At 48.3% G+C, this 24,424-nt stretch overlaps 1 protein-coding gene across 11 annotated transcripts in view; it reads right to left on the reverse strand.

Annotated features, from left to right (window-relative positions):
- Positions 1–24,424, reverse strand: part of FOXN3 (forkhead box N3) — a 349,057-nt gene that overhangs the window by 190,102 nt on the left and 134,531 nt on the right. For 10 of the 11 annotated variants that reach the window (XM_016154506.2, XM_016154423.2, XM_036238444.1 and 7 more), the window contains one exon: positions 17,397–17,953. In XM_016154506.2, coding sequence (XP_016009992.2) covers positions 17,397–17,939 — 543 coding nt within the window. In that variant the 5' untranslated portion in view covers positions 17,940–17,953. Of the gene's footprint in view, positions 1–17,396; positions 17,954–21,458; positions 21,620–24,424 lie in introns of those variants that run through there. The other variant, XM_016154462.2, reaches the window with a different exon arrangement.

The following is a 24,424-nucleotide window of genomic DNA, read 5'->3' on the forward strand; positions in this document are numbered from 1 at the left end:
GGCACGACTGTTGCTCAGAAATAAAATGTTACACTGGGCAAACTGAAGACACTTGACAAAAGTGCCTTCAGATGCTTAGCAAAACTGAGGTCATACAAACACTGAGTCACTGGGGACAAATAGCAAATACATTAATAATTTTACAGGAACCCAGCCAGTCCCTCCGCTTCTGGACCAAGAACTCATCTGACGTGACCATTTGCAGTTGTACAAACCGAGTCTCCGATTTCATGGATTTTCTGCTTAAGAACATGTTACTTCCAACAAGAGTCACTCCGAGTTCAAGGTTCAGATCGGCTCTCAGTAAGAAATGCTGGGCAAGTATGGCACCTCGTTATACCAATTCGAGCCAAGCTCCAGGCAGCAAGAACCGCCTACAGGTTCGGCACGGCTAAGACCGCGCTGCAGGTACACGCGACAATGAGTGAGCACGTGAGGCAGATGCCTGGGTGCAGGTCACAGCCCAGGACGGTGGAGACTTAGTGCTGGCAGACTGGGGAGAAGACTGAGCCAGGCCCGTAAACACCTCAAACTCTAAGTAGGGAGGCACGAGCCAAGAAAGCCAACGCTCTGAGGAAGGGCGTCTTCTAAAGAGTAAGTCGGATTTTGAGAGGGCGAAATGAGTGTTGTGAGTTTCAAGCAGAATGCCACCTTTTGGGATTTTCAAATAAACCCAAAACGCTAAGCCTTCCTGCCTGCACCTGCGCAGTCACCCATTCTACCTGACCCAAGAGAGACAATGAGAAGAGCCTTTTTTAAATGCTTTCATTTCGAGAGGAGGGGAGATGAGAGGAAGAAAGAAAAGAACACAATGGGACTTATTACACGCCATTTCTGATGAAGAAAAGAAAGTTCGAGTGCATGACAAATAAGCTACGGTCCAGAATAATGAGCCCCGTTGGTTTGGCCACCGGTGTGCTTTCCACTTGGGGAGCAAATACAACAGAACCCTACAAAGTCTCCTCGCTCTGTGTCTCACTCGTCATCAAAACCTGAAGAGGAAAACAAGCCATCTGCCCCCTCCTCACGTGGCTTTTCTTTAATGTGAACGAGGGCAGGCTTCGAAAGGGCTGGAACAGGCAGTGAGGAGGAAGTCCTCACCTGGGGAGAGGTGGGTACTGGACGCGAGCCCATCACCAGCACCCCCGTGTGGACACGGCACCTGCCCAGACCTCAGATCCCCACTGGGTCCCAGGACACAGTTGCCCCGCGTAATTCCTAAGTGCTGTTGTCTAGGTTTTACTCTAACATCTTTAACGTAGGCAGAAACTCACTGCCAATTCTTTCTGTTGTTGAATTAGTGTCCTAGGGCTGCTGGGAAAAAAAAAAGTGTCACCAACTGGGTGGCTTAAAACAACAGAAATTTACTCTCTTACATTGCTGGCTTGAAGTCCAAAACCCAGGCGTCGGCTTTGTCCTGGAAGTTCTGAAGGAGGCCGTGCTCCATGCTCCCTCCCAGACTCCGGCGGCTGCCCACGGCCCCTGAGCATCTCGGCTTGTCGATGCGTCCCCCCAACCGCTGTCCCCACCTTCGTGCATGGGCCTTCCCCCCGAAGTGTTTGTGTCTCTTCACGTCCTCTCGCGAGGACACCACTCACGCTGGATTAAAACGCACCCGGATCCAATATGCTCTCGTCTTAACTTATATCTGCCAAGACCCTATATCCTGCTAAGGTCACGTTCACGGGTACTGAGGGTTGGGACTTCCACATATCTTTTTGAGGGACACAATTCACACCACAAGGACTGCTTATACAGGCAACACGGGGCGCCGTGAGAAATCCAACAATGACACTGTGGGAAGAAACTACCACTTCAGAACAGATTATCTGAAAACCTTCACCGCTGTCTCTGAATTGCTGAGGGGAAGCGATACATCAATCAGCCACGAACAGGTGACAGCCACAAAACCTGCACACCTAAGCACGGGGGTGAACAAATGGTACAGAGTGTGTAAACCAAATATTTACACAGAGAAATAAAAGACCAACTGGGATTACATTTCATAAAACTCAACCACTGCTAATAAAATAACCATCTGGCAATAAATCACGCCGGCACAGACAGCAGGCTTGTCTGAAGTGATGGTGACAGAGGGACACGAGTTGAGAGAGAGCCCAGAGGTGTGACCTGTCTAGTGCAGAAACTTGGGGAGGAAAGGTGAGGAAGATGGCAAGTGACCTTCGCAGCCTCTGGCTTCGAGGTCTACTGAATGCTTTCTGATAGACATCGTCGAGAGAAACGTACAGAGAGAAAAGAGCCAACGGCCCAGTGGGGACGTGCCTGGCCTGAGAGAGCTGGCAGGGTCCACGTGTGAGCCAAGGGTGCCCGCCCTGCCACACACAAACCTAGAATCCCATTTCTGCAGGAACAGGATGTTTGGAGCGGTTATTCTCTAACCCTGGGTCCCCGTGATTGGAACGCATTGGGGGAGCATTTGAAGAGCTGGGTCCCGACTGCTGACTGTAAGACACAGGCAAGAACGAGAGACCCGGCGGGCCCTGGGGAGACGCAAGATCCAACTCAGTCCCAGCCAGTGAGTCCCTCCCATGTGGCTGCACAGAGTTTTAATCACAGTACAGGAAGGGCTTGCAGATCACACAGTGCAGTCTGGCTGGTCCCAAACAGAAGGGGTCTTCTGCGGAGTGAGCACTGTGAGGACTCCACAGCTCCCCGAAGCCTTTCGGAAGTCACACATTTATGCACCACGTGGCTGTGGAAGCTGCCATGTCCAGCTCTCATCCTTTGGGCAGAAACGTTCTCAGCACACTGTGCTGGCACCGGGTATCCGACGCTGAGCAGAACCTGTGCCTGGTGGTCATCCTATGTGTCTGACAAAAGCATGGAGTGAAGAGGATAACGAGTCCTCCGGAGCCAGTAGTTTGAGAAGCATGAACCTAGGCTAACTCGGCTCACAGATGAACTACTGAATGAATACAGTGAACGAACACAGTGAGCCCACAAGAGAAGGAAGGCTCCTTCGACGGGATGAAGAAATCTAATGAGGTTCAGAGAGATGCAGAGACTTGCTCAAGCCTCAGAGCCTATTAGCTCTAGAACCCAGATCCCCTAACGTCGACTTCGGTGCTCTGTGCACCCCCAAGCTTTCTTTAGTCACCAACCCTCTCTCTGCAACATATCTTGTTCATTGACTCATACGAATACCAAGAGGCGGTCTCCCCTCCCCTCCCACGGCCCCTTGTACAGATGCCATATGCCATGGTGTTTATGTGTTTCTTTATAAGCATCTCTATCCCACTAGACTGGAATCATCCTTGTTTTTCTGATGCCTAGAACAAAGCCTGTTTATAAGTATGAAACCAACATCTGCTGGATGAATGGATGAGTTGTGGGGAAGTTTCACGCACCACACAGGAGTGGTATCATTACCTTATTACTTAGTAATATTATTTCGGAGAAACGATCCCCCTCAATATAAACTGATCCCTGAGGATGGGGAGAAAACCTTTAAAATAAGTCAAAGAACCAGAGATAATGAATGGTAGACTTAATCAAGACAGTTATTTAAATAAAAAGTCTTACAACAGTCCTCCAATTACACCTGTCACCACTTCTGGGCAATCTGCATTCTCTACAAATAATATCCATATCAACAAACAGAATCGGGTCCTTTGCTCACCAGGAAAAATCTGTGTAGGTTTCATCAATGGTTATAACACTAATTAATAGATGACTCAAAGCAGTATCCACAGACTCATTCAAAGACTAAAATCCAAGAACATTTGGAGTAATCAAGGAAACAAAATTTTAATAGGTCCGAGCATATTTTTCAAAGGTCACAAACAGAAAATAAATCGCGTATAAAAAAATTAGTATATTCAGTGACTCAAAATATGACACGAGTTCATGTCTGTTTCCAATTAACCAGAGTCCTTGAGGAATAAATGAGGTAGTGAGTCTGACCAAGAGGCGGCAGAGCCAGGCTTTACCCAGATACACGCTTTCTCAGCAAGTCGCTGGCACTGTTTGGACCTGGGATTCTTCATCTATAAACCCACATCATCTTCTAGAATCCCAGTGATAATAACTCTATCAAAGAACTGTAGGGAACGCCATCAGCGAATAAACATCTGCTGTGCTCAAGTTCACTTGAACGAAGCGACAGACTATTGGGTGTTCTCGACAATTAAGTAAATTCCATACAGTAGGGATCAACTCCTCCGTATCATTTGAACCGCCTCTTTTCTCCAGCAACTGTGAAACGTTCTACACGCAGTGCTAAGAAGTGTCCTCTCTGTTTTGTTCATTCTTGACAAGAAGGTGACGGGGACGGCAAAGACAGGAAGGAAGGAGGGCTGCTGTTGGCCACTGAAGGAAGGTAGAGGCAGGCATCTGAATGAGCCTCCAGTATCGTGGTGGACGGAAGGAAATCAGGAAGCCGTGATCATCCTAATTAGAGAAAGCCCCTCATACAGGATACACAAACAGTAGATACTCAACTGTTGTCCCAAAGCTGATGCTAAGTTTATTAAAAAATACCTGAATTGGTGGCTTATGGCTTGTTCATTCTCTCGCAAGGTGTTTTAACAGTGTCTACGACACGCCAAGCAACATGCTGGATGCGCAAAAGAAGTGCTCCCTGCCCTCCTCAGGGTGGGGAGAGGCGTGAGGGGAGGACAACAGCAGAGACAGATACTAAGGAGACAATTAATTACACAACGAAAAGAGCGTTACAAAACAAAAGCTAAAAGGGGACGGTTTTGCAGGGGTGGAGATCAGCTGGGTCTTCCAAGTTGGGAAAGCAGCGTCCAGGAGAGAAGAGCGGGAAAAGCATTCTAGACAAAGGAACGGCATCTGCGAGTGAAAGCCAGTACCAGAGCACACGGCCTTCTGCAGAAACAGGGAGCCCTCACCCAGGGCAGGACGGGAACATGGGAACAATGTCAGGAGAAGAGGACAAAAAGGGAAGATGGCTTCCTTTAAATGGTCAGCAAGGGGGGGGGGGGGGCGGGGAAGGGGCAGGAAGGAAGGCGAAGGAGCATAGATCAAAATGAGATTTAAGAAATATATCAGTCAAATGTCATATTCTAGACCTTTTTTGGATTCCAATTTGAACGAACTACTGCTAGATGTCTTCCTAGCAGACAATCAGATAAATTCTACAACAGGCTAGATTCCGGATGACAGCAAAGAATCATGGTTCATTTGTTTTTAGGGGCGATAATGGTTTTGTGGTTGTGTGTTCTGTGTAGTTTATGTGGTCAGAGCCACACTTTGAGACAAACCACTCCAGGTGATAGGAGACACTAAGGGCGGTGACAAAGCAGGTCCGTGTATGAACTCGGCCCTCGGGGAGCAGGGCAGTGCTGGGTGAGGTGGACTTGCGGGGGCCAGTGAAGGAGGAGGAGGAAAGGGGTTTGGAGGCTCCCGCACCACCCAGCTACCACTGAAGACCAGCAGCAGGGTTAGGGAGAAAGGGACAGCCGAGAGACATTTAGGATCAAGGGACATTTGGTACAGAGTTGGAGTACCAGGGACGACTCCCGAAGTGTCCCCCAAGGGCCCGGTCCTACACATCTGTGTGGCCCCTACAGCACCCAGTGCAATGACCTCCACATTCCAAGAACGCGATGTGGTTGAATGAACAAAGGCATGAATGGAATCACCTCCTTGCCCCTGTTTTCTACAGAACTAAAGGGTGAATGTTTGCCTACAATGCCAGAGGTAAAAAGATGTCGCCATCTGAAACGGGAAGAGTGAAAATCCATCCCAACGCCCCAAAATGACCAAATCCACAGGCCAGAATTCTAGAATGGCCAAGACACTAATAGTCAGAGGTGGCATCAACAAATAAAAGCAACGGTTAATGGAAACAGGGTCCGTTAAATAAAAATAACTACCTTCCCAAATCGATTTCCCTCTCTACCCCAAAGGAACCCTCCGCTTCAGCCAACTAGGGTAAACGAAAAACAAAGAAGTCTCAGATCTTGATTCGACATCTGTCTGTGCCACCTGAGGAAGCCACTGGATTTCTCTGAACCTCAGTCTCCCTACCTGTAAGAAAAACATAGTATCTACTTTACAGTTGCCGGAATGCTGGAAGAGCATGGATGCAAACGCCCCACACGATGCCGAACAGCCCCCCACGAGCCCTGAGAAATATCAGTTCCCATTTTCACATCCGGTCTTCCCCCATATGCATCCCCACTCTGTGTCCAAGCTAACCCTACTGACTCAGGTGACTTCCTGTCTCCTGTCACCAGCCCCCAGCCTGGCCATCCCGAAAAGTCCAGCTGATGAAATTGTCTTCTCTCCAGGGTTCCCAACTGGGTCATTTTAATCCTTTGGAGTCCCAAATCATATAATTCTGGCCATGGGACAGTCCCCAGACAATTGGCAAATGCCACTTTTAACCTTCCTGTTCTCTTTTTTATCTTTGCCCAGAGTTTTGTAATCTCTGGGTATCTCCAGTTCCCAGCACACAGTAATTACATTTCCTCTCATGTTGAAAATCTCGATGTGATGACTTGGGCTGGTACACAGTGGTTAACAAGAATCATCACCCAATCTCTTGATCTTGAAAACCAGGACAACTTGTGTTGGATAGCTGACATTTATTCCTGTCTAGAACAGGGGGCTAGAGTTCACGATATTTGGTAATCACTCAACCCTGTGATTACAGGCAATTTGAGGGTAGCTGGCAGGAAAAAGCAGCCACCAAAGAAAAACTTTGCGAGCCTGGGAGCCACCAGCCCCAAATCTAGGGAAACGAAATGCAAGAAAGATGAAGTCATCACAGAGACCATCAAAAAGCAGGAGGGAGGCTCAGGACAGTCCCAGAGTTCTCTGGTGTGCTCACCTGTCACCTGTGAGAGGTGCCCTGAGGTGACACAAAGGGAAGCAGTGAGTATAAAACACTCAAAACTTATTTTTTTTTTTAATTTTCATATGCAAATGTTTTCAAAAGACCAAAGGCTTTCCTTCCAGGAAACGTTTTGTTGCAGGCATATTTCAAGCCCAAGCCCAAGCCCCACCCCAGGTGAAGGGACAATCCCAGCAGCTGTCCTGATCCTGGGGACCTTGCCCCTGTTTGGCCCACAGCTGAACGTCTAACTCAGGAAGAACAAGTCTGTGTGTTTGGAATGACAGGTGACGAGGTCGGCACCACTGGGCGCTGGGGCCCTCACACTGCGGGGGTGGGCGCCAATCCTTTGCCACAGCACGCCCCGGGTGGGAGGAAGCAGAAATCAAGAGCCACACAGAGGAAGCCAGGCTGCAAAGAGGAGACTGGGGCAGACCCCCAGAGAAAGGCAGGGATGAGCATCCATGTGGCCACAGCGGGGCCATTTCCAATCACCACAGACCTGAGGTGTGCTTCACTGCTCTTCGCCACTGGTCTGTGGGACTGATTATTATGTCCTTGGGACAAACACTCTTTTACTTAAGCCCACTAGGGTGGCTTTCCTTTCCTTGCAACCAAATATGCCCACAGTATGACACTCTCCTTTAAACGAAACTAAATAAATTCCACCAGAGATCTCTCTTCTAATCTATTTCAACTGACAGCAGCTACTTTTGTCTGATTTATTACCTCTGCAAGCCCTTCCCCCTGAGAAAGGGAGGGGCTGCGAGCTCTTTCAGAGCTGGGCTGATTTTACACGGTAGGGGCAGCATGTGCAGCCCGCTATTACAGTGTCTACAGGATGCATCTAAACTAGTTTGGTCAGCTTGTCCATTCCCTGAAAGCAGGGGAGCCACCACATCGGCAACTCCGTTGCTAAGGCAACTGCTTACTTTCCATATCAACTGCAAACTCGTTGCTATGGAGACACATATACAAGAAGAATTCCTCTCTCCAGCCAGGGACCAGATGGCAGGGAACTCACAGAAGTCATGGGTTAGGGGGCTTTGCTAAACGCAATGTTTACCGGAGTACATTTCTCTCATCATATCAGAGACGCCATGGCCCTGAGCACATAGAGAAGTCGCATCCTCATTATAAAAAGCAAGAGTCTGTTCTCCTCTGCCTGCAGAACTACAGGCCGTAACTGCAATAACTACAGGTAAGTTATTTTTGAAATAATTTTGAATTTCTCCCTCTAAATAGAAACCTTTTGTTTTTACCTGCCACAATGAACATACTCCAAAATAAATGCTTTAGTCAAACACTAACGGAAATATAATTTCCTATAAGAACTAAAACAGAAGTTCGATTTCACCTCCTTTCTGATGGAAAGGTAATCCAGAAATCCTCTTTAGTTTCCACCAACTAAGCGCTGATGCATCCCCGATTTGTACCTCTACTCGGACTTCTCTATGGAGCTTGAAAGTCATTTACCAAACTTCCAACTTGATAGCTCCACTTAGATGATCAAGGGCCATCTCAAATTTAACATGGTCAAAACAGCCTTTTTCCTCTAACCTCCATCCCACTCCCCAAATGCCTTCATCTGCGAACCCCAAGCCCGGTCTGAGCCGGGGTCATTTCCATCGCCATTTCTAACCCGCACCACTGGAACAAGCCCTGAGTAGGTGTTTCCCCCTGAGGTCCCTTTAAACTGCTCATTCTCCTCTCTTTAACACACTTCCTAGACGCCTCCCTTCTGGTCTTAGGACGGTTCGAGCTGCTGCCATCTCAGAGCTTTGGCTCTTGCTGTTCTCTGTGCCCCAGGTCGTTGGTGGCTGTGTCCCTCTTGCCATTCAAGGCGTGGCCAATCCGCTCCTCCAGGAAGCTTCTCCCCTGTCCCTGAACCCCTCCTCCAGTACATTACCCTGTTTTATTTCCTTCACCACAGGTATCACTGTCTGACACGTGACCTACAGGGCCATGTACAGATCTACTGCCCCACACGTGCCTCCCCCTCACCTAGTCCTGCCCCACGGATGTGGGAGAACAGCCAAGGGACTGTCACAGGTCACAAACTGCATCCCCAGCACCCAGCACAGTGCCTGGCGGTCCACAAATGTATGGAATATAAATGAACCACTGCTGAAAATGCTTCTAAAATGACTGAAGCTACTTCTTTTTTAAGCGCGGTGCCTAAGTTTGACCTTGCAAACTGAGGCTTCTGCAGGGTCTCAGAATCATGGCTATGAACACAGGTTCTCACTTTACATGACTGCATCTATGGAAGATTCTGGAAGGAGCTGGGCATTCCGTATTCTGGGAGTACTTAGTGTGACTCTGCACCCTGGCTCTGTGCCACACTGCCCGTATCTGACTCCGGCAAGCTCTGGACTTTTCTCCCCTCCACGACAGCCGTGACTGGAGTCAGCGCTCACATGACTTGGCCCACCCCGCTGAAAACAAAGTATGTACAAATGTTCTGCTATCTGTTTTCTGTCTAATGACTTTAATTAAATCACTCATTGGTCCTGTCCCTAGAGAACAGTCAGAGTCTTCTGTGAGGCACTTCGCAGAGCTCTAACAAATGCAAGGCGACACTGAACTTGACCTCACCTGGCCCAGAGAGGAACCCTACACACCCAGAGGGGAGGAGAGAGAAAGAGGGGTACTTGGAGAGCCTCTCCCCCAACCCTCAGAAGCAGCAGAGACACTCTGCCTGTATTTACTGGTCTCCTGCTGAGTTCACGGCAAAGGTACTCCAAGAAGCATGCATGCGCGTGCAAACACACACACACACACACAATTATCAAAGATTTCGTTCTGTCCTCGGAACTGTGCAACCTCATACAGCACACCACCAAGTTATTATTAAAAGAACAACTTTACTCTATCTTGAACCATGTATTTCCTTGCTTTTCTTATCATACTTGGCAGACTGCATCATCGCCCCTATCGAGGTATTGCTTTTGAAGAGATTAAATGCAATTTAACCAGAATACCTTGAAGCAAAATCTTAGTTACCTGGAACGTTTCTTAAAAAATGGATCAGCATCTCTGCTTTAAAGTTACTAGAGCAATTTAAAGTTTTCTTCTTACCCTCTTAGCTCCCCCGCCAGAACTCCTCATACTTATTTACGTCACCTCCTCGACCACCCATCTCTCTCCTTTTCCTCTGATACTGTTCAGACACATCCATTGGGTCTAGCGACATTCATCTCCTAAGCATCTAGGCCTCTGTGGCCGAAACCCCGAAAATCCCATGCTTGCTTAGTAACAGAACTAATATTTCACTTCGGATTGCAATGGGCCCACTTAAGACTACATTTCCCAGACTTCCTTGCATCTAAGGAGTCAAGTGACCAGGTCATAGCTAACGAGACAAAAGCAGACTCTGGGGTTTCTGGAAAAGCGCTTTAAAATTGCTAAGTCAGTGGAACCGCCTTTAGTCTCCCTGCATACCCCTTCCTGTTTCCTTGAAATGAGAACAAGCGAGCTGATGCCATCTTGAACCACGAGAAGACTGAGAATGGAAACCAGCAACATACTAAGGTCAGCTGAACAGAAGGACAGATGGAACGCGGTAGGTCTCTGTCCAGTTCTTCAAGACTTACTCTATGTGACAGCAATATGCGTCTGTTTAAGTCACTGTTACCTGGATTTTCTACAATGGACAGTCAAACCTCATCCTAACTAGTCCACTCTTGGTGGTCTCAAGCTCGTTCCCACGGCAGAAGAATGCTTGGTTACCAGTTTACTCAAGGGCTCCTCCAGAAGGAATATTCAAAACCTGCCCGTTGCTACGTTTTATCTCAGTTCCAAATGCTCCTCTCTCTCTGGGGATCGGAAGCTCCCCTGACTAACCTCGAACGACACTGATCACTTAAGGACCTGTCCTGCTTCCCATACTGGTGGTGGTTTGTTCTTTATTTTGTATTACGTCTCCTGTTTCCCTGGAATGTAAGCTCCTAAAAGGCAAGAACCAAATCTCACTTTTTATTTAACTTTCAACACCACCAAATAACTCTCTCAAATAAACTAACTAATAAGCAGAAGTTGCTTGAATGTCCCAGTATCACAGGTAATGGGATCCTGATTACCTCCTAATACAGAGGAATCTCCGGGAACAACCTGGGTAAATTCCTACAGCTGGAAAACTTCGGATGGAAGCAAATGTAGCCAAGGGATAAATTCTTACAGGGACAGTGAGATGTAGTCATTGAGAGAAGCAGCAAGTAAGTTAAAAATGACAAGAGTGGAAACAAAACTAAATCACTTTAAGGGAGCACGAAACCAAAATCTGTAAACAAAACAACTGCCTAATTAACACAGTATCGCCAAAACAAACATTACGTTAACCTTTAAAAAATATATTTGTCTTCTGTGTCAAGTACGCAACATGTCCGTTGGGAAGGTGGTAGAATTTTCCACAAAATCTGAAACCTGCCATCATCGTGACAAAGCTTAAGAACATTAAGATGGCCAAGGGCTCCGTGAGAGAGGATGTAATAATCCAAACAACCCATCACTATTTGTGAAAGAAGCAAAACCCATGACTTTCAAATAGGAGGTCAGTGTGCCAACTTCCTATATTATTTACCGCAGAGAATTATCCTGCAGCTAAAGTGATTTCAAAGGGAAATCCCAGAGACTCTTCAGCTCAAGAGGGGAGATTCTGAGAACAATTTCTTTATGAACAATTTCTTTATGGTTGGATATGCAGGCAGTACATCAATGAAGAAGCATCTCATAGACCTACCCAGGTACCACAAAACCCTACCAAAGAGAATGCAATGTTTTCTGAACAGTTAATGTGCAGACACTGGAGAGATGCGCCACCAGGGGCCTCGGGTCCAGGGGAACCAAGCTTTCCAGAAGACAGTGTAGAGACCCTCATCAAAGCTGACAGCAGAAGAATCGCTGGAAAAGCAGCATATCCTTGAAATGGAAGGGCTGGAAAAGCAATGATGTGAGAAACAGGAAACACAAATAAAAGGGGGAACGAGAAGGGTAGGCTTCTGCGTGTAAGTTCTACTAGCTAGAAGGAGATTGTCAGGAGGGCTCACTGGACCAGGAATGCTTTGCTTTCTAGGCTGTGGCCAAAAGACATTCACTTTTGTACACTTTTCCAGTAGAGTAGGCACTGACAATATCAGGTACTTAAAAAAGTTTATTGAAAGACCAAGACAACAGAAATGCCCCTTCCCCCCACCCCCCAGCCAAGGTGTCTAATACCTGGAAGAATCAGGAAGGAACAAATACATAAGTTGGGGAAAGGGGCCAAGAGCAGAACGCAGCTTTCTTGGAATGGCGGAGGATGGCGGTATGATGTGTTTCCTATTCCAGGGCCCGTGGCATGGGGGTATGTTTATATCAGGCCCCTCGGAGACCCCGATGGTCTCAGCCTTCTGAGGTGTCTGAGACAACAGTCTACGCAGCACAGACAACAGAAGACAGTGGGCACCATGAGAAAGAGGTAGTGTTCCCGCTGCTGGGAGGGGCAGCCCCAGGCCAGGGCAGAACAGGACTGTCACTTGCCCCAGAGACCACAGAAGACGTGTATACCTCATCACATTTTTGCACGTCCCATCACCCACCATTAGGAATTTACCCATCAGGCCCAGGCTGCGCAGTTTTTCAAAGAGCATTATTTATCCAAACAACAAAAGAAAACAAAATGTCTTATCTTCTTACTAAAATGACCATCGATTAAACGAACATGTTGACTGGCGTCAGGGGAAAGGGAAGTGCTCTTGATCCTGTGCTTACATCACTCGAGGAGAGGAAATCGGAGGCCACAGTGCATACGAAGCGCTGCCACATCAGAAGGGCTACCTCATTTTCCAAACTGCCTTTGAAGAAGAATCTCGCCCAGCAGGACAAAAAGTGAACTTCGAGGGGGCTGGGCTGGGCTGGGCACTGGCGGGAGAACTGCTATGAACGGTGCCCGTGCAGGGAGAAGGGGCTCTGCGCTTGGGCGGTGGAGGGGGCCTGGGAGGCCGGGGGGCCTGGGAGGTCAGAGCCTGGAAACAGGAAGCAGAGAGGACAGTGATATGCTTCGTGCAAACGTGACACCTTTCCATTTACTGACAAAGACAGAATTCAGCCCTCTCTCAACGGCATGAAAATATTCTCTTTATTTATTTACCTTTCTCTATCCTGCACCCCTACAGCAAATTCTGGGTTTATTTAAGTTATTTTGGACGGAATTTGGTAAACTCCTGTTCTGCTACCTACTAGCTGTGTGATATCCAGCAAGGGACTTAACAACTCTGAGCTTAACTTGTCATCTATTTTAAGATGGAAAACAGGACCTACCATATAAAGTTGTAGGGAGGAAGAAATAGGATACTGCATACAGAAAGAACAAAGAAGGTGTTCCATATTAAGTCCAATACAGTTATTACAAAATTTCGGTGGTTCCTCACACCTTTCCTGGGTCTTAAGCTTTTAAGAACTTAAAAGCTTAAACCAACAAAAATTTGGAATCTTCTAGGAAAATGCAATATGCATCATCACAGGACATGTGGTTAATAATTTCAGGCTGTCCGCAGAAACTCTGACACCTAAAGACCCAAGTTAAGTAAACCCCAAGCAACAACAAACTCCTGCTTCTGTATATGAGGAGACTGAGGGCCACCAGCATCAGAACTAGAACCAGGAATCCTAGCTTCCAACACAGTCCTTTTTCAACCAAGACAAGTTGCCTATATTTGTAAGCTAAAATTGTATTTAAAGCATTCAGTCCTGGACATAAAAAAAAAAAAAAATGATTTTGCACAGTGTTTCCTTTATAAACTCTCCTATGACAACAATGTTTTTGTTAAAGTAGCAAGAAGGGAAGTTGGAAAAAAAAAGCACAGAAACAGAAACACGCCTGAACCATTACCATCTAGTCGATAAAAAAATAACTCTACTTTAAATTTACAAGTACTCAGGGTTTAGTACATGCTAATCGGGTAGTCTTAAGTAAGGTCTGTATTTAGGAGGTATAAAACGTAATCCCTGACTTTGAAACTCTATCTTGATTGATTCAGGCAAAGGTCCTCAACAGATGAAACCATGAGGTGAAAAGCTGACAGGAAACTCTGCGGAGGAGAGCGCGGCCGACCCCATGTGAACCCACAGCTCAAGCTCAGCATCCCCAGGAGAGGGTCAACCAGGCTCCTCGATGTGAGAACACACAAGACTTTTCCATATGCTGGGGGTAAAAAAGCCGGAATGTGATCTAGCCTTTAGAGCTTACTTCCATTTCACAGAAAAGACAGGGGATAGAGGAACAAGCTAAATAAAACCTCGAGTGAACAGACAGGATGGGGGGCATTCTGTAGCCCAACTGATGGGTCTCTCAAACATGGAAGGGGGAGTAGGGGGAGGAGTAGGGATGCTGTGGAGAATAACAGACAGAAGAAACCTAACAGCCAAATGCAACGCATAAACCATGTTTGGGTCCTAATTCAAACATTTTGTCAGCCATCGGGGAGATCTGAATGTGGACCTGGTATTAGGTCACACCAAAGAACTGTTCGTTTTGTTAGGGGTGACACTGGCCTTGTGGTTATGTAAGACACTGTCGATTATTATTACACACACTGAAATATGTTGGGATAAAATGACACGAGGTCTAGGATTTGCTTCAAACTATTTAGACAACAGCAAAACAAAACAGAATGAAGGGAGGGAAGCCCTTGCGAACTACGTCTTTTAAATTCCTGTAAGAGATAAATCAAAAAATAGTGAGATGAAACGGAAGCAAAATCATCTATTCTCCCAACTGACTCATTCATGAGAGTACGTTCTTGATGAAATCTTAGCACTGGAAAGAACCCAAAAGCATTTAGTTCACTGATTCTCAAATCTGGCTGCAAGTCAGAAACACCTATGAAGCTTATCAGGACACCGATTTCCCCCAAGCCACCGCAAACTGCCTGAATCAGAATCTTCAGGGAGGGGCCCAAAAATAGTCATTGTTTTTAAGTGCCTCAGATGATTCTGATGCAATCTAGTACATTCCTGAGCCAATATCCTAGCCAAGCGCTCCTCCAGCAGGTCCATGTTCCAAGCCCTCGGGGACAAGGATCACACAGAATTCTGTGTTCTCAGTTCTGTCAAGTTTAAAACTGTGTTTGACACTTTTAGAAGTAATAATAATAATAAAAAAAGTGAAATGGCGAACTCTGTGACTACACCTTGCAAGGCTCCACTGTCCCCTTCATGCAACATACTTCCCCCCAGCATTCGGGTGTTCTTAGTCACTGTGTCACAGCCGAACCTCGGTGTGGAAGCTACTGCCAAGTAAAATCCTCTGGGAAAAAACACGTGTACCTGGAGAGCCCAAGAAGTTTCGCTGGGCTCAGTGTCACGGGGGAATGCCTTCCCCTTTACTCAGCCGGCCAGGGTAGAAAACCCCATGCGAACGGGCCAGGACCGGTGTCCTGGAAGTCCCTGCCAGTCCCCCAGGGCAGCCCAAGGGAAGGAGAAAATGGGAAAACTCACACTCCTTGCTTTGTTCTCACAGCATCACAAACCCTGGGAACAAGCTCTCAACCACAACACTGACTGGCATTCGATCAGAAACGTGTCAACACAGATCAGCATGGCTAGGAAGCCAGAACTCAGCATTTCAGGAGATTCACAATCCTAAGTCCTTTACACCATTTCCTTTCAACGGGTGATATCCATGTTTATTCAGGATGACAACTGTCACCCCTGGAAAATATGACTGGGGGAGCAGGGGGTGCACAGGAGAGACAGCTCTCCCAGACACACCAACGCCCACCTGTCACTCCCAGGCCGGTGAACAACCCTCCAGTCGCTGCCGCTCACTCTGGAGTTGCTTGGTTCACACTGCAGAGTGTGCATTTGCTGACTCTGATGCACATCGGCATGATGGCAGATGCGGGCACGCAGTGACTTGCACAATCGTTTCTCACCAAACTAAAAGCCCTGTTTTTGCTTTATCAGTGACGTGCACCTTCGGGGCACCTGCGCAGCACCTTTTTCTCTATGTTCTAGCCCTGGAATTGTTGTCTAAGACTTTCCCTTTCATGCCACAGGGCCCCCATCTGTACCTGAGCTTTTAATACCGCAGACTGGCTTTTACGAGGGGAGGAGCAAATTCTCTAAATGCAAAGAATGATCTTGAAACACTCGACAGCGCCAAGTCTGGAGGTCGGTCTCCAAATGTCCATTCTGAGACGTGGAGGAGGAAGAGAAGTGGACACGAGGGACGACAGCAGTCCCTCACAACTGTGAGCTATGTAAAAATAAAACGCTGGCAAAGGAGGGGCCCAGGACATACGAATATTCACAGCTGCCCACTGGACCCGGGCAGCGCTGAAAGGCAATGTCCTTAGTGTGCACACCCTCCCCTTCCCGGGCAACGTCCCCTCCTCAAGCCCTGCATGACGCCCACTCCCCATCTTGAACATAAACTCTGGTCACAGCATTTGCAGACAAACATGTCCAGTTGCAGCAAGGAGACAAATTACTTTACCACGTTCTGATTCGTATTCTTCCCTGCCCAAGACAAGGAGAACTTTCTCAGGCTCAAGATTCTACTGGAAACAGAAACACGTTTCTGGAGAGAAAGAAATTAAAGACCCCAACCCTACAGAGCAGCTTACCCCCCCCCCCCACAATTGCGGTCCAGAGCCCAAACCTGAACTTCGGGAGGGTAAAAGCAGACGAGGAGCTGCACAGTGCAGCACTATTAACATGGAAAAGTCACATGAAAACTTTGTGCAGAAAACGTTTCCGGAAATTTAACGGTGGATACATTACCGTTCAGAACTCCAAGTTAGGTCACAATTTTGTTTTCCAGTTCTAACAGTTAATCCAATTTCTATTGTACCTATTATGTTCCTTGCGAGGAAGGTAAAGCAAATTATTAAAAGTCTTTTAGTGGACCATGAAGCTTGAGTTAAGGCTTTCAAGTCAAAACTGAACACTTTTTAAGACAGTCTCTAATGAGATCTCTACCCTAAGCCAACTTTTCACACTCGGGGAGTTCCGAGGTTGCCAAACACTTGGGCAGACACCTGATCTCAAGAGTCACCTGGGCAATTCATGTCTGTCTTTGTTTAGTCCTGGAATACATATCAGTATGTTCAGGTCACCTCCCACTGTGTATGACTGTCCATTTTTATTCCAGAATTCCAGAGATGCTGCTTTTCTCCAAGCTAATATTCAGAGAGAAAATAAATGTCACTTATCTCTAGACCTTCACAGCAATTTTCCTCAAATATCTATCCATACACCTCATGGTTAACTGGCTGCCCCATGTGCTCCAAACTCAAACTTACCCGTCCACATCGAGGGAAGAAGATCAAGTGTGTGAACCAGTTTTGTGATTATGTTCAGATACCACAGAAGGAAACCCTCGACCCAGCACCAATACCAGAGTACTTACTTAATGTGCTTAAGGAAGAGGAAGTTCTTTACAACTACCTAAATGAATGAAATCAAGTTAAAAGTATCTATTTATAACTGCTGCTGCAGTGTGGCGAATTTATATTCCTTAACAATTTTTTAATGGAGAAAAATTTTTAATTTTAAAAATGAACAACTTGAGTTCCGGAAAGAGGCTTACCTGACTCCTCTCTTTGTCCACTTTCTTAAAACACTTATTCAATGACAAATTATGTCTCACTGAGTTTTTCCACCCAGTAGGTGCATTTGCAAAATACGGAAAATGTTCCAAGATCCAGTTGTAGATATCCTTTACTGGCAGGCGCTTGGTTGGAGAGTCCTCGATGGCCATAAATATGAGGCAGCTAAAGGAGTAAGGGGGTTTGCAGTTGGGGTTCTGCCTGGCATCGTAGGGCATGTCAGAGTGGGCGGGGGACGGGGGCGTGTCATCGTCCAGGTCCTGGACGGGGCTGACGCTCCTGAGGACCGACTCCCCGAAGCTCTTCAGCAAGTTCTTGCTCTCGTGCAGCCAGTTCAGGTTGGTCAGCTCTTCATCTTCCATGGCCCCCTCTTCTAATCTGATGTCAGGCAGAGAAAAGTCGAGGTCATCGTCTTCCTGAAGGGCCTTGGAGAAACCGCTGACCCGGTAACACTGACTCAGCCCACTGGAGACACTAATTCCTGAGCTTTCTGGCTTCTTACTGGGAGGCATGACTGGACCCATTTACGTGAAGGCTCCTGGTAAACACATCACAGGGAAAAGATGAGTTAGTGAAACTCAAACCAGAAGGACGGCTGTGTCCTCCTAACTTTTTTGCCCCCGGCCCCTGCCACCTCAATGGACCCCCCACCACATAGGAACACTTCACGGCTCCCACACTGGGTGACACAAATCCACGATTCCACCACAGAGATGCATGATAAGTAAAACCGGTCCATCATGCACACATACAGTAGAGACGTGTTACCCCCTCAATATAGTTAAGACTAGGAACCTTTAGGGCACCTTTAATGTGCAAATGCATCCTAAAGAGAATGAGAAATTCCACGATGCTTTCTTCCTAGCTCTATGAAAATTCTACGACCCTGGGAAACTCAGTTATTTCCTGCTGCCTCAGTTTATCTGTAACACATGAATAAGTACATACATAGGTAAAAACCTTTTGAGCCTCAAGTTAACACTACATGATAAGCTCAATACACAACCCCTGTCACTTGGGGTAATAGGTCTCATTGTTCCTTCTCAAAAAAAAAAAAGAAAATACTTGTAAGTTTAAAGCCAGTTGTTTCAGATTAAGTTTAGTGGTTTCAGATTAAGTTCAGCTGTTTCCACATAAAGACCATCACAACTGCGTTGAAATGAAAACGGTGGCCACGGTGAGCATCAATTTGGTAGTTTTTGATTTGATTTTTTTCTCTCTCTCTTCAAGTCATGACCAAAAGCTCTGCAACTTTAATTACATTTGAATTCTCTGGATTCAAACTGGAGGAAGAAGTACATTTAATTTTATTGGACACTACACTCTGACCGAAAAAGTAACTTCAGGCACAAGTGGGAATATGAAAGAAAAGCCAATAATCGAAATTAGAATTGCTGAAAAAAATCAGGAGAGCGAGGGGCAGCTTCAAGACAGGGAGGTAAATTCAACAAAAATTGCTACAGAACTCTCTTCTGCCTCCACCCCAGCTGCCACCCCCATTTTTATCAATGACCTAGAACAGGGAGTAAAATACATGATGAGAAAAGAAAATGAGGAGGTGGCAAGAATGACCCCAGCAGATTCAAAGCTGTTCAATCCCCTGGTACTTAATGTAAGATAGAGAGAACAGTGAAGATAATGAGAGGTCTCCCACTCTCCTTCTGTAGCGCTCCAACAATGCACTTGGTTTAAGAAGCGTGTCTTTTATTATTTTTCCCCAAGTAAGATCAAGCAATCTATCTAGGAAAAAAAATGAACACATCAAAGCAAAGATATGATTATTCTAGGGCTCTCGATGTCCATTGACACTAGGCTTAAAATAACTGCCACTTCAGCTGGGGAAGCTCTGGAATGGGATTCTAGAAAGCATAATGTGGGTGCCCTTCAACCACAGCCAACAAAGGGTGCCCCAGAACTGCAGTACCCTCCCTCCTCCAAAACTTGGACAAACAACCTGCTGACAGAAGGCCTGAAGGCAAGCTCTCTAGAGCTGCTGTGAAACATCCAATTCTAAGGAAAGAAAACTTCTATGAGCATCAAAGTCCTATGGAGCAGGGCAGTTTTAACACCTCAAGTTCATCCAGAGGGAAATTTCTGTCATGTACTCACCTGAGTGGTACATGGCACATTTTAAAGAATAAGTTAGTATCTTTAGGTTTGGGGACTTGACGGAGGCCAGCCTGATATTGCTTTCACCTTCTTTATGAACAAAGCTAGGACTGTCTCTTTCAAATTTTCCTCAGACTCCAATTAAAAAAAAATTTTCTGATAACCAGGAATATCTACACAGTAGAGTAGAAAAGAGAACTACTACCCAGTCACTGAAGTCAACTTTAGCTCCAGATGAAAGTTTTATGTCTCCTGAGCTTCCAAACAGGAAAATTATATCATGGCTGACAGTAAGTAATTTAATTGCCCTGTTGCTATGACAACAACATGCTGCTCTCTTTTTTTTTAATCTGCTTATTTGTCAGTAGCTTCCCAAAGGAACTAACACGCTATTCTCCATGTTTTCTTTTGTTTTAAACAAACATTGCCAGCAATATGGTTTTATTAGAAAAATAGCACTGTCAAGAAAACAGGGTTATGGGGTTCAGTCCCTTTCAATCATTTGCCTGCTTTGTGTCTCTGTCCCCCACCCATGCCCTCCAACTGTCAACTGCATCCCTATAAATCCACATTTTATAGCAACAGTATCAAGAGCTGCTGATCACTACATTTCCATTTTAAAAAACAGTTCCCAGAAACCATAGCTGAGGAGTTTTCCATTATTATATTCAAACTACGTAATTCGCCAAATCTTTTTTCCTCCTCTTTTAGAGGGAAAAAAAGGGATCCGGATCATGTGAGTCTGCAGTTAAGCAAACATTTTTAATCTGCTGCCAAAAAGGTTGCTCCACCAGATATACGCAAATAGTTATCCACTAGTGAGTGACCTCCTTACAACTTTTCGGTGTGCTATTGGTTACGTCCTCGCTGCCAGTCCCCCGCACCCTCCCCCACCCCGCCCGCATCATCTCACACACACACACAAACACACACACTTTTGTTTTATGACTTGCTGTGTTTAGTATCTTTTTTTCCTTTTTAACAGAGAAAAAGCGACAGAGAAGCTAGTTTCCTGCCGACTCTCAGAATGTCTCCAAATAACAAAAAAGACATTACGGGCCCAGCGCTGAACAGATGTTCGATGAGAACTTTAAAAAGTTGAGAAATTCTCCCCAAGCGAAGCAGAGCAGTCGCGAGTTTGCGGGGGAAGGGGGGGCGGGGTAACACGCCCCTGCGCGCGCGCGCGCGCGCGCGCACGCGCTCCGCTCCAGTCTACTGTACTTGTCAAAAACATTTCAAGGGGACCTGCGGGAGCAGCGATTGGCTGGCTCCCGCGTCAATCAGCGGCGTTGCCAGGCAACCGGGAAACTGCTCTTCTGGTATACAGGGCAATTGGGAGCTCGCATACCTTCACTGCCGGTCAGATGTCATAAACCTTTTATTGGCCGCACCGCGGCAAGCCTTAAAAACACATCAATAAAAGCCCGCCGTCCCCCAACTTCTCTAGGGCCCAAGGAGGGCTTCAAAGGGGGCCAGAGTGAGGAGGGGTCCAGCCTCAGGGGTCTCGGGGGACGCTCACTGCTCGTGCCAAGCCTGCAGCTTGTAGGGGGGAGGGTATCTTTGTTAGGTGCCTGTTTCTCATCTTGGGGTCTCCCCTTGATCAGTACCCCCTCTCCCGGCCCGGAAGGCGGGGACCCCGTCCACCGCGGACAATACCAACTCTGTTCCTGTCGGGTGTCTTTTTCGAAGCCCAGGAACCAGGAAACAGCCCGCACGTCGGGGTAGGAAACTCTTCCGACCGAGCAACTTCCCGGCTGGAGGGCTGCGGTCCCCGCGCCCCGCCAGGCCCCCGCCCCGCGCCCTCCCCCAGGAACTGCGGAGTCCCTCCTCTGCCGAGAGCCGCCACGGCGCCTCCAGGACGGCCCCGGACGAGCGCCCCCGCCCCTAGTCACCCAGCCGGGTCCGGGCGCCGGCGGGAGCGCGAAGCAACTCACCTGGCCGGAGCGGGGCGCCGGGGCGCGGGGGCGCCGCTGCCCTTCAGCGGGAGCCGACAAACTTTCGCAGGCGCCCAGCGGGCATCGCTTGGTGGCCCGGCTAAGGACGCGCGGGCGCAGCGCGGCGAGCCCGGGGCGGCGGGCGGCGGGGGGCGGCCGCGGGTGCGGGCGGCAGGGGCGCGGGGGTCGCGGCGCGGCATGGGACCTGCGGCGTCCGCCCGGCGCGCAGCGCGTCCTCCCGCCGGCCCCGCCGCTCTCCCCGCCCCGTCCCGCCTCCCGCTCGCCTCCGCCGCGGCGCGTCGGGCCGGGGCGCGCCGAGCGGCGAGAAATTGTTTCCACTGCAAACAAAAAAAGGCGACACATGACCAGGCAGGAGGAGGGGAAGCGCGGGGAGGGAGGGGAGCGGAGGGGAGGGACAGAGCGCTGGGGGCGGAGGGAGCCGGAGAGAGGGAAAACGTGGGCCGGGCTGCCGGCGGCCTGGGGCGCGGGGCGCGAACCCACCGGGGCGGCCCCTGCCGGCGTCCTCTGCGCCACGATCGGCCGCCCTCCCAGGAGCTTCCCGGGCGCGCCCAGGGCTGGAGCCGGGCTGGGCCGCAAGGACTCGCCTGCTGCGGTACCGCGGGGCGGGGGTGGCGAGCTGCGGGGCCCGCGACCCGGGACGGCCACGACCGTGCGCGGCGACACTGGGGAGGCTGGAGGCGTGCGGCCTGTCTATTACCCGGGCTCCGGCCACGCGGGCGCGGCCGGCGCTGCGCCGCGGGCAACGTGTCGCCGGAACGAGCTACCCCATCCGCATGCCTTACATGGCTCGAAAGTAAATAATATAAAGAATCACGATACGATGAGGGCGAGGGGGAGAAAAGATTCCATTTCTCCCTAATCACGGCGGACTCCCAGGGCCGTACCAGCCCTCCTCCAGTGCGCACCTCGTGCCCCGGGAGGAAAGGCACAAAGGCACCACAGCCTCCGGCCCAGGTGGCCGCTCCTCCTGTCGTCTGCTGGCGCCTGTCTGACAAGGGAGGGAGGGTGGCCATTACAGATTAGAGTAAGAAGCCCGTCCTAGAGGCCACGCCACTGGGGCCTCTCCCGTGCGTTGTGCTCAGAGCCCCAAACCACTTCTAACCCTCCAGAGAAAACAAGAGTCGTCTCCTTCACATTTTGAATTCGCAGGGCCACCCGGCAAACGGTACAGCTACCACTCCAAGTCTACGCTCCTCCAAAGAACGGCCACCTACTGCTAGAGCCACACCAAACAGCTGCCTTTTCAGAGGATGAAAGGAGAGTCCAACAGGACACCCTGGTGGTGACATAAGTAAAAAATATGATGGCACAACACTCCCAGGTAGCCAAATCAGTAGGTTCCTCTACAGAAGAGAAGTCCAGGTCACTCTTGCCACCCCTACCTGAACCCACCTGAGCCAGTGGACAGGCTATTTTGAGCTATCTGAAAACTGTAGAAAAACCAATTAAGAAGGCCAAGCAGGAGTGATCTCCCTCAGAAACTCCTCTAGCTTGCCGTACCTAGCCAAAGAGGGAGAAAAATCCCCCAGATGTCAGCTTCTTTTTTTTTTAATTTCAAAAAGTAAGGAACCCCAATAGATCTGAGTCATTCCCTTTAACAAAGCTTCAAGATGGTGGGCGGCAAGTCTCAAGCAAGGTCACCACAGGCCTCACTACTTACCAGTTCTATGGCAAATCCCAACCAGGAGATGATTCAGAAGTGGAGGCCCAGGAGCAGCCTGAGGTCATCCAGCACCACCCCATTAATTACTGAGCACTTGATGTGACCTTCCCTAAGCCACTAAGCAAAAGGTGTGAGGTAAGAGAAATAAACCAGATCATCTCTGAAGTCAGAACTGGTAACAAAGCCAGAACAGGAGCTAGGTCCAGTGCATGTCCCGCCCCTCATCAGCATATCAGCTGAGAGTGCTCAATCTTCCATCAAAGGAACCAAGGTGAGAGACCTTTGGCCCAGCACCTTACTGGCTGGGTGAGGAATAGACCCCCTTCCATCAGTTACCAGCCCTCCCCATCCCTAGCCACACTCACACCATAGCTAGAAATCTCTCTACATTAAGTAGAGGTGGCATGTTATTTTCACCTCAGCACTTTCATTCTTCCTCAGAGTGCAAAACGAGAGGATGTGAGCTGAAGGTTACTGCACATGGAATATGTCATTCTTAAAACTCTCGGTGTAAGCTATTAGGCTCTGGTGTCTGAACAAGCCATCCTAGAAGAACAAAAAGTTAAAGATGAGCAAGTCTGGGGCCTGGAGGAGCCATAAGCAGTGGGTGGAGTATGAGGGAGAGGTAAGCTGCCTTTTATTAGCTCACCTCTTTTTTCCTCTGACAGTTTTTTGGTTTCTTCTAACCTCAAGTGTATTTCTTCTTAACTTCCCTTTCCCATTACAAGTGTGGCAGGAGATGAGGGAAGGCATAAGCCTGAAGTGATGGACCAGCCCTGCCTGATGTAGACAGTGGAGTCCACACGTCTCTGCCTGTCTCTCTGTCTGAAATGGGGGCTCAAGACATTCCTAAAAGCCAAAGGGCTTAGTTTGGCTTTTTCACCTTATAATTCCACAGACCCTGACTCTGGGACGTGCTCCCTGACAAAAGGGTACAGAGGCCAAATTCACTTAGGAACAACATCATTCTCAATTCCCCTCTTAAATTTTTCAAGAAATACCTTTGTGCCTTAGACCCTGAGAAGTTTCAAAGAAACAAGGGACACTGTTAAAAAACACATTTGACGGCAGAATCCTATGGGTGCCCCAGAACTCACTGTGGACTGGGGACCTGATGGGACCATTCTGCAGCCCCTTCTGGGCATGGGGCAAAGAGCACATAAGTATCTGGGAGCAGGAGCACCTGCCACCTTCTGACTACCTCAGTCTTCCACTCGCAGTTCACATTCTCAGAGAAATCATCTGATTGGTTTAGCCTGAGTCAGGTGACTCCTCCCTTTGT

This window comes from Rousettus aegyptiacus, unplaced genomic scaffold, assembly GCF_014176215.1.
Source record: "Rousettus aegyptiacus isolate mRouAeg1 unplaced genomic scaffold, mRouAeg1.p scaffold_m13_p_3, whole genome shotgun sequence".
Classification (NCBI taxonomy): domain Eukaryota; kingdom Metazoa; phylum Chordata; class Mammalia; order Chiroptera; family Pteropodidae; genus Rousettus; species Rousettus aegyptiacus.